The 9,972-nt window shown below is 39.0% G+C and overlaps 1 protein-coding gene across 1 annotated transcript in view; it reads left to right on the top strand.

Moving 5' to 3' along the window:
• Positions 1-9,972, top strand: part of TULP4 (tubby like protein 4) — a gene marked incomplete at its 3' end in the record, with an annotated part of 119,561 nt that overhangs the window by 84,864 nt on the left and 24,725 nt on the right. The window contains exons 4-5 of the mRNA XM_010286779.1: positions 6,555-6,735; positions 9,052-9,186. Of these exons, the coding sequence (XP_010285081.1) occupies positions 6,555-6,735; positions 9,052-9,186 (316 nt within the window). The remainder of the gene's footprint in view (positions 1-6,554; positions 6,736-9,051; positions 9,187-9,972) is intronic.

Raw genomic sequence — 9,972 nt, 5'->3', positions numbered from 1 at the left:
CAGCATTTTCTGACAATGCAAATGCAGTTGGCCTTGTTAGTTTTTTTGCAGAATATAATTTCTGAGGTAGAGTGTTGACTTTTTCCTTTGGGGGGATATGGGGGAGGAGGCTGAAGGAAAAAGTATAAAGACAGGTCTAAACTTTGAAAAGGGGAATTTCAGGGAAACAACGTTGGATGAGGTGGCTGCAAATGCAGAGGTACCTAGGGTGGCATCATTCATACAATGAGATGTGTGCCAAACAGAAAAGGAACCAGAAAGGCAAAAGAGTAAAAAAAAAAAAAAACAAAAAAAAAAAACCTGAAAGAGCAATGTTTGCAAAGTGCATAGGTGGAAGAGGAATCCTCCAGACTTTGGAAACATAGCCCTGGAGAATGTTAAAAACCATAATTTTTTGTGAGATCATTCATGGTTTACTTGGTCACAAGATGCTGGTGACATTTCTGCCCTGGGCTACTGCTTCACTGTTGAGAGACTACTCACTGACTCTGAGGAGATTGAAATGGGGTCCTGGAACAGGTTGGTTTGAAATGCAGCAAGTCCCTCTGTCCGACTCGTACATCCGTACTCGTACATTATGAAGGATCTTGAATATGAACTAACTTAGCTGCTAGCAGAAATAATCACGTCTCTGTTCTAAGTCTTGAAGGGCCGCTCTATTTTCCCACAATACATATGGAAAAGGTTTTAAGAACATCCAAGAAATGTGCAAATAAGGTTTGCATCCGCAGCTTGGAACTGGTTAAAATGAAAATTGGACATGGAATCACCAAACACCTGTAAACTGGTCTGAAAAGACCTAGGTAAGACATTTCTTCCAGAGGCAGATGATGACTCACTAATCTCTTAGAAGTCTTTGCACGTGTCATTAAGTGTTGGCTAGAAAAAAATTGGAGTATTTAGTTCTGAAAAAGTCAACAAGTTCCAATGCAAACAGCCCTCCATCCCTTAGGATTTCCTAACAGAAATACCTGTGTGTGCACTTTGGCCTAGTGGGGATATATTCTCTGCACAAATGATTTGGCATGTGTAGAAACCAGCAAATTACAATAGATATTTTACTTACTGTGTTTGGATGGCTTAGCAGTGCGGAGAGAATAACTGGCCAGGAATCAGCCTGCAAAAGGGAAGACTGAATAGTCAATTTGCATTATAAAAATGGGAACGGTGGGTTTGTCTTTATGTCATGCTATATGTTTTACATGATTTGTTTATTTTAAAATACTTCCTGTTGTTTAAAATATTAACTGTTGTGAGATAGCAATGTTTACAGGTTACATACAGTTATTTGCATTACTTAGGGCTGTAGAAGGATTGAGAATTTCAAGTCCAATAGAACTCAGTTTGCTGGTCTGGTCCAGTAAGCAACTTCAAGGACACATCTAACCCTTTGCCTTCGTATAATGTGATCAGTCACTTCCTGGAAAAACTTCATGTGGTCACTTTGTCCTTCCAGCTGCCACCTGTCCTATGGGAGAAGGAAGGCTATAACTCAAGAAATTGCTCAGTGGAGTTATCATAAAGCTGGCAACTTAGCCACAGCTTAGGGAAGATTAGACCACCTGAGATTTCATGACAGATGACATTAATTTTTAGCATGTTTCAGTGTATCCAGGAGTTGAAATACAATCTGTTAATGCACCTTGCATAGTCCAACAAAGCAAGTTCTGTCTTTCTGTGAAAATTTTGGTTTTAAAATAATCAAATTATATTAGGGTGGAGTTTACTAGATTCATTTTCAATGCTGTTTTAATCAGATGAGTCTGTGAGTTCTCTTTCTTCCCTCAGTTGTCAGATGTACATTCTTTGTAAGTAGTCAAAGGGTTCTTTTAAAAATCCTGGGCCAACAGGAGTAAAGCAATTGTTCCTTTTCCTACCTCTTAGCATCACGATACTGGAATCTCTCGCTTTTAAGAGTGCTACCCTGAAGTAATCTCCAGTACTTGCAGCAAGTCCAGCTTCTAATAGTACAACTTGAGCTTCAGTCAAAGGCTCAGTCGTTGCCCTGATACAGAATGACTGCCCATGTTCCAAAAATGTATCGATGGGATTTCCTAAGATTTTTGTTTAACCAGCAACATCAAAAACTTTCAGTGTTGCTACTAAATCTCATGAAGGGAGCATCTTATTTTATCAATATCTCTCTGCAACAGTATTGACTATTCAGTTTGTACAACGAAAACCTGAGATTGGGAATAATTCTTTCTTGCCCCTCGTATATACATCAGGTCACTGAATACATTATTGCTGGGATGGGATTATCCTCCATTATTAGAAAAGTCAAAGTGACTGTAGTTCTGGAAAGCTTCTTTGACAAGGAGGACAGGCTAGGAGGTAGGAATGGACAGTAGGTAGTTTCCCTGCAGATGTAAGTCAGTACAGCTTCACTGACTTAATGAAATTGTTATGATTTACAGACTTCTCTCAGCTACTGCGTATAATCAGATACGGTGAGGTGACAGGATCTCCCCTTCCCTACTAGGCTAGTTATTAAAATTATCATAAAGCTTGAACATTCTTACTGTTGATGAGTTCAATTTGCATATATTAGACCAAATCAAATAGCAACAAAATGTATTTTGTGCAAAAATAACATCACTATTAGGAAATTATAGTTCCCTTACAAAGTAGTGGGCCTCCTGAGCTGTGCTTTTGGTTTGTGGTTTCTCCATTGTAGCTCTGTTGATCTTGGTGCTGCCAAACCATTTTCTTCTGGTGCTGTATCTGGTCCAGATGCATTACGGCATCACAACAGATCTTAAGGGAATAGCGACAGCTCAGCACAACAGATCCACATGTAGCAAAATCACTGAACAAGTTCAAATTGTTCCTCTTGGACTGAATTTTTTAGCTTCTTGGATGTTCCAGTATTCATCTCTTCGTGAAAAAACAACTTCATGCAGAATACCCCATCTTTTGATTACCACATGTCTTCTAGGAATTGGTACATTCAAGACTGAAAATTGAAGACTCTCTGAAATCTTGGACGTTTAAAGGGATTGCAATCTTGAATGATAATTTCATGGATAATAATTTAAAAATGATGAAAAACCCTTTTTATTTACCAAAACTAGCTTGTGAAACTCATCACAAGTTACCAAAGAGGCTGAGGTCAGCACATTTCATTGAAGGATGTTTTTCAGGTACTCGGATTTGTTGTAAGTAGGAATCACACCAAGCTTGGGTTTCATGGAGAACCCAGACGCTTGTGTTTCAGGGCTGAACCCGACTTTCAGCTCTTGGTACACTTAGAAAACTGTGTGTGAATTATGCCAATGCTGTTTATCACAGTTTTCCTTTCAAAGCATACAGCATCAGAGTATCATTCTATGACCTTTAATCAGCTACAGCTTTGCTGCAGTGCAGGATTAATTACGTTTATATGTTTTTGTAAAGAAATAATGTATTTATGTTGTGTGACACACATATTGAATGTATTGGGTGATTTAAAGTATTTTATTATCAGATTATGTATAATTCTACAAATGCAATTCTACAAGTGGTAATGCCTGTAAAAACAGTTGAAATAATGAACAGTGTGAAAGGAGAGGAGATGAGATGAGGAGTAGAACAAGGGGCCAAAGAACCACTTCAAAATAAGTACTTGGGAATTTTTTTAATTACTATTACTATCATTTAGCTTTCGTATTCAAGGGTTAACAAATCACAATAACTTGTTGATTACCTTTTTCCAACGTTCCCACAGACCTCAGAGATCTGCAAATACCTGAAAAAATGTTAATTTAGGCAGCTAAAATACAGCCTTTTAATTTCTCCATTGGATACTCCAGAAGGCGTACCCTGTGGCTCAACCTTTTTTCTGAAGGTCAAGAGAGTGTTATTCATCTGACATAAGTAGCTTGAGTGTGGCATTTATAACTTGAGTAATGTTATGGATGATAACACCATTAGACATTTTTACAGCTTTAGCAGGAGTTCAGCCAGCAGGACTATCAGCCTGATAAATGCTTTCATCTTAAAGGTTGTATTGCTACAATAACCCCGAAACTTAAAGCTGCTCCTTGAAACCTATAGCCTGGCTAAAGAGATGAAGAGTGCCCTCTGACATTTCTGGGTTGCTAAAGAGCTCTCTCAGGTTCCAGTGCAAGAATTAAGATGGCCACATGCAGCTGTTCTGATCTGAATTAGAAATTACTGCAAGACTTTGTAATTTTAAATAAATCGGGGGCAGTGCTACTCAAAAGAATTAGCTTTGCATTGAGATGAGACTGAACTCTGGGTGATGAGTCCCAACATTTTGTTCCTACTCAATTATAAAGTGTTTCTACAGAATTCTAGGAGGCAGAACTCTTATACTGCTTTTTTCAGAAAGAATAGAAAGTTTCACGTCCTCTGTCTGGGTATTTTGCAGTTATAAAACTCCTAAGAGACTGGTAAAAAACTAATTTACAGAGTAGGCTGGAAGTGCTGCAATGGCAACCAGTAGGATTTTGGCTTTATAGAAGAAGTTTGTTTTGTAGAGATCTGAAAGAGAGTGGTTATGTTCTGAAAGTAGGTAGTGAAAGTGGCTGTGCACTGATGAGGTGTGTACGTTGAAACAATGAACAGTGTGAAAGGAGATGGGATGGCAGAAGTGGAAGAAGAGTGGAATAAAGGAACAGAAGGGAAGGGAGCGTGAGATGAACAAAGGTCAAGTTCTTGCCTTTGTATCTAAGAATAGTAGTCTGAGGCTTGTAGCAAACTTTAGCCACTGTTTAACCCAGCAGCTATTTAACACCAAAATATTTGTAACATGTAATGATTACAGTTAAAGCAGACAGATACTGTTTTTTCATTGCTTGTGATAATGTGAAACAACTCCATTGATTTTCTTAAGATTTTAATGACTTCACTGGAGTTCCTCTGTTAAACTGCTATTCTAGTTTACAACCTTCTGTGTTTCCTGATTATCACCTTCATCTTATAAAAAATTTTAGTACTTCTTACTTTTGACTGAGACCTTTGAAGCCACGCTTCCTTTCTGAAACTTTCAAAAGTGCAACCATGACAATTGCTTCCTAGGTGAGTACTATTGTGTAAGTCTGATAAAAGACACAGTTTGAATGCTGCAAGTCTGGCACGGCATCTCAGAAGGGAGAGAGAAAGGAAGACCTTTGACATCAGAGGTCAGCAAGGGTGATTGGAGGCTTTGAACAACAACTGTACAGGGAGATCCTAAGTAGGCTACAATTCTTCAGCCTGGAAAAGAGGTGACTAAGGGGATTAGATAATAGAGGTCTATAAAATTGTGACCAGTGTTGAGAATGTAAGTAGGGAACAATTATTCTATATTTCTTTTAGTGTTAAGAGGTAAAGGTTACTAAGTGAAGTTATCAATCATCAAAGAAGAGGCAGTATTTTTTACTGGAATCTACATGAATGTGCAGGGGAAGTGCATCCTGTTCTCTTACTCTTCCTTGACCACTTGACCACTGTCAAGATAAGACACAAGGTTAGATGAATTTTTGATGTGGGCATATAGTTGTTAGAACCTTAAATTTACACACACCAATAATAGGTGATAGACTGAAGGGCAAGTATAAGATTTGCCCTTTCTTTTAGCTTTGTTTTTAATGCTGGCTTATTTTCAAGTTGATGAGTGCCTTTAAACTTGCTTTAAAACATTTGCCTCATTTGGAATTAGGTGATAGCAGCAGCAGCCTTGGCTAGTGCATTTATCGTTTTGTGGATTTATTAATCATTATTTCCTGATGTTATTCTAAAATTCATCAAATATGCAGGATCTTAACTTGCCTAAAGCCTCCAGATGGAAAATGCTTATAAAAAGAAATGGCAGGTGCCAGTCAGTCTGACTTCAGTCAGCATGCATTGGCTACAGAGTAGTTTAGGGACAGGAAGAAACCTTGTGTTATGCATTTGGTATTTGAAATGGCAAGTAGAAACTCTTCTTCATCTCCTCCTGAATGTGTAATATATTGCTGCCTTCTTGGGCCATAATAATGTACTTCCAGTTGACTTACCATATTGCTTTTTGCCTCTGTTTTTGGAAGACATTCTCCCACCTTATCTCAGCTCATCAACTGAATAACCTGTCCTCTTGTATTCACCTTTCTGTTTCTCACAAGCTGTGTGAAATCTCTTCTAAGACCTCATTTTTGTCAGCTGTGCCTTTTGATATTGTTATGTCAGATGCATACCTCAGTTTCTGCCACCAATTTTAGAAGTTTCTGTATAATCCAAGAATACTGCAGAATCTGTGGTAGCCCTTCTGCCAGCTCACTTTGGTGGTAGTAATGGCCAAGTTCAAATAAAGTGTAATGGCTCGTATTATAGTGAACAAAATGTACCGCACTGTGAAACATTACTTGCTTACAGATTTTAGGAACTTAACCTCTAGACCCTGGTGCTTTGACTTCATTCTTATATAAAGAACCATTTTTGGTTGTAGTGTCCTATTGTGGCACCATTTCACATCCCTGACTGCTTTGCTCTCAATTAATTTCCAGTGTAGCTAATTAGTTAAAAGATGCGTTTGAAGGAGGGTCCCAGTGGCTGACATTTGGTGGGTCTGAGGGCCGTTCTGTTATTTCCAGGTACTGTTTGGCACTGCTGATGGTCAGGTTATCGTCATGGACTGCCATGGCCGAATGCTGGCCCACGTGCTCCTTCATGAGTCAGATGGCATCCTCAGCATGTCCTGGAACTACCCCAGCTTCCTGGTGGAGGACAGCAGCGAGAGCGACACAGACTCTGACGACTATTCCCCACCGCAAGGTAGTATTGGGTGCATGTCCTTCTGTTGCATGTTTGCAAGCGCTCATGAAGATATCTCAAACACTAGGGAGTGGTCATGCTCTACTGAAACAGTAGGATGGCCATGTTTTCAGGCTGGTAGAGGCCAAAAGATGGTGTGTTCCTTGGAGATAGCAAGGGTTGGGGTGGAGCAGAGGGCTGGTACGGAGGGGAGTGGGTTCGTCGCCAGCTCTGCCACCAGCCTGTCTGCGTGGCTTGCTGCAGGTAGTACCTCATCTGTGCTGCTCTGCCTCTGTTTGCACAAGTGACATAACACAAAGCTCAAAGATTTTAGTCAGGGTAAGCAAAAAACACTAGATAGGGGCATATCAGATTTCACTGATAAGCAGGTGTGAGATATTGCAATGGTCCATGTGTATTGAGGTAGTCAGAGGGCAGTCACAAAAGTTAATGCATTATTATATAGATTGTGTGAAAAAACACCAATATTAGACATAACGGAAAGTACTACATCTTTAATTTTAAAGCAATCCTATGAAACAGAAATAATACTAATCCTTATAGTCCCATCCTTGATAGTCCTGATGTAAAGAGCTCAATAAATTCCACAGAAAGATTGGAAACTAAAATATTTGTTGCAATTACACAGGGTAGAAGAAGGGTGACTGGAGCTGTCTGGAGTTACTAATTCCCATGTTTCAAAGCACATTGCCAGTTTGAGAGTCAGGAAGAAATCCTTGCCTCCCCTTAAGTATAAATGCAACTCATAGGGTGAAATACTTGGTTTTAAACTCTTCGGAAATCATCAATAGCAAAGACCTAGGAGACTTAGTTGTCCATGCATAGTCTGGGATACAATGTGGTCGTTGCTCCTTTCACCCCTATCCTTCTTAAGCAAGCAATGCTAATACTTCTTTTTGTTAATGCTGCTGATTAGTCTCTTAAGATCTAGGTAAGCTGTTTCTGTGTTCCAGTGTATAAAGCTTGAACTAAATTAAGTTTGAACTAATATAACAGTGATTGTACAATGAAAAATTTAAATACATAATAGCTAGAAATAATTCTGAATCTGCATCTCAGATCTTAGCCACTGAATTGAGGACTCTTGGAGTTTTAGCTCTAATTTGGACTCAGTCAAAAAATGTACCTTTTCCAGAATCATATGTATATATGTCAATATAATAAGTATATGTATTTTTAAAATAATGATAGAAGATCCCATGATCATCTGGTAAAAACTGAGTTTTGTTTTGGCTTTCGTGCCTCACTTTTGGTCCATTGTGAGATTTCTTGCCTTAGAAGAAAAGAAACAAACTTCACATTTCCTAGCAAGCTTCTAAAGCAAGACAAGGGACAACATTAAATTGGTTTTTCATTGCTTTTTTTAAATACTGAGGTTCCAGTTGGAGGATGGTGAAGATGCAGAGTACACAGATGAGAACTTAAATGATCCAAATGTGCTAGCTTTTTCTGAGTCAGTCAGGGGTGGGTGGACTCATTACAAGCCTACAGGCTTATTTTAATGATTACCCAAACATGATGTGTTTTTTTTAGAGCAGATGCAGCGTAAACTTCTCAAAGGTGACAAACCTTTGACTCACACAGATGTGTAGGAAGGACTGGAAGTTTGATGGTTTTTTCTTATCAAATTATACACGCACAGAGTTGCTAAATAATAGGTGTCTTTCTCCAAAGTGCTGTTGATCGGCTTTTTTACAAGTTAAGGAAACAATACCACTCTTAACTCGCTGTGACATTTTTTGTTCACTGAAAAGGTACTGGTTGGACCTTGAGAGGCACTTTATCAGGGGCCAGCGACATCTCATGTCAGAACTTGTAAACAAAAAGAGTTTAAACAGCGAGTGCTACAGAAGATGACACTGGTCATTAAGTAATTGAACAAGGAAATTTTAGTGAATATTGAAAAACAAACCTAGAGGAGCAGAGACTTTGTAGAAACGGTTTTTAAAGCCAAGTGTCCATCTGGGCTCATCTCCACCTTTGAGTGCATTGGATCCTGTTATGCAGGATGGCAGGTAACTTTTCATGCTGCTGCCTAGCTCTTAACGTTTAGAATACAGTAATTTTTGAAAGGTCAGTATGTTCTCTTAGAAGTTCTTATAATGTGACTTCAGGAATAACTTCACTAAATCTGCTTTGCTTTTGCCCATAGACATTGTAGAAATAAGCAGGTAGAGTTTGAACCTTGGAACCACTCCTGATGGCGGTAGGCTGAAGTACAGTGTATCTTCATCAGCCTATGTGTATTACATCAGCCTAGATGTAATTCCTTCTGGTTGCTTGCATTTTGCTCACTCTAGAGCCTTGTTTTTGCAGATGGACCAGCTGCGTATCCAGTCCCGGTGCAGAATACTAAGCCACTACTTACCGTCAGCTTCACGTCGGGAGACATCAGTTTGATGAACAATTACGACGACCTGTCTCCTACTATCATCCGCTCAGGGTTGAAAGGTACGAAAGGAAGCCCCTTGACCCCCTTGTTATGCTCTGTTTCTTGTATTTTTAATTATGTGTGTACAGGTTATGTTTTTGCGGTTGTCTCTTCTAACCCAGAAGCACTGGGCCACCGCTATTGCCATTTCCAGCAGTGACACCTGCTGGTGGAAGAGTTTTGCAATCTGCTTGCATGATAAGAGTTTTCGTGTTTGAAAAAAATGCTTAGGCTTTTGAGATTGTTTTTTTTTGTGGCAGTTTTGTAGAGCAAATTGATCTGTTTGCTGTTTTTCAGCTGACTGGGCTAATATGTTTATGCTTCTCTGTGTGAATGCCTCTGTAACACTTCCTTAGCATCTTTAATTCACAAGGTCTCCTCCCATGCTTTTGGTAACCAGGCGTGAATCGCAATGCTGCTTTGGCTCCTACAAATTTTGGAAACTTGCTAGAATTATTAGTTATCAAGAGGCAAGTTATTCTGAGAGAAGGAAAATTCCACTAACTAATTCCTATCCATCTTGCTAAGTGATGTGCGTGAGTGTTTGTAAGATCAGTATTCCATGTAAAATCTTTAATCACATTGAAATTTCTACTGTTCTTACCTGTCAAAAAAGTCCCTTACTTTGCCAGCACTCTCAGTACAATTTATGGTGCTTTGCCTGGAGAGAAGTTTTAATTCACTACAGCACATAAGCACATACTTAAATATAGCTTCCATTGATTCTTTTTCATCTCCACAGGTAAATTAGTTTTATATTAGATTCAAAAAAACAAATTAAGCTGTTGGAGCAGACTCTTAGTGGT

Source organism: Phaethon lepturus, unplaced genomic scaffold (genome assembly GCF_000687285.1).
Source record: "Phaethon lepturus isolate BGI_N335 unplaced genomic scaffold, ASM68728v1 scaffold9865, whole genome shotgun sequence".
Lineage (NCBI taxonomy): Eukaryota > Metazoa > Chordata > Aves > Phaethontiformes > Phaethontidae > Phaethon > Phaethon lepturus.
Note: the sequence above shows the minus strand (reverse complement) of the source record. Positions and strands in the feature narration are given on the sequence as shown.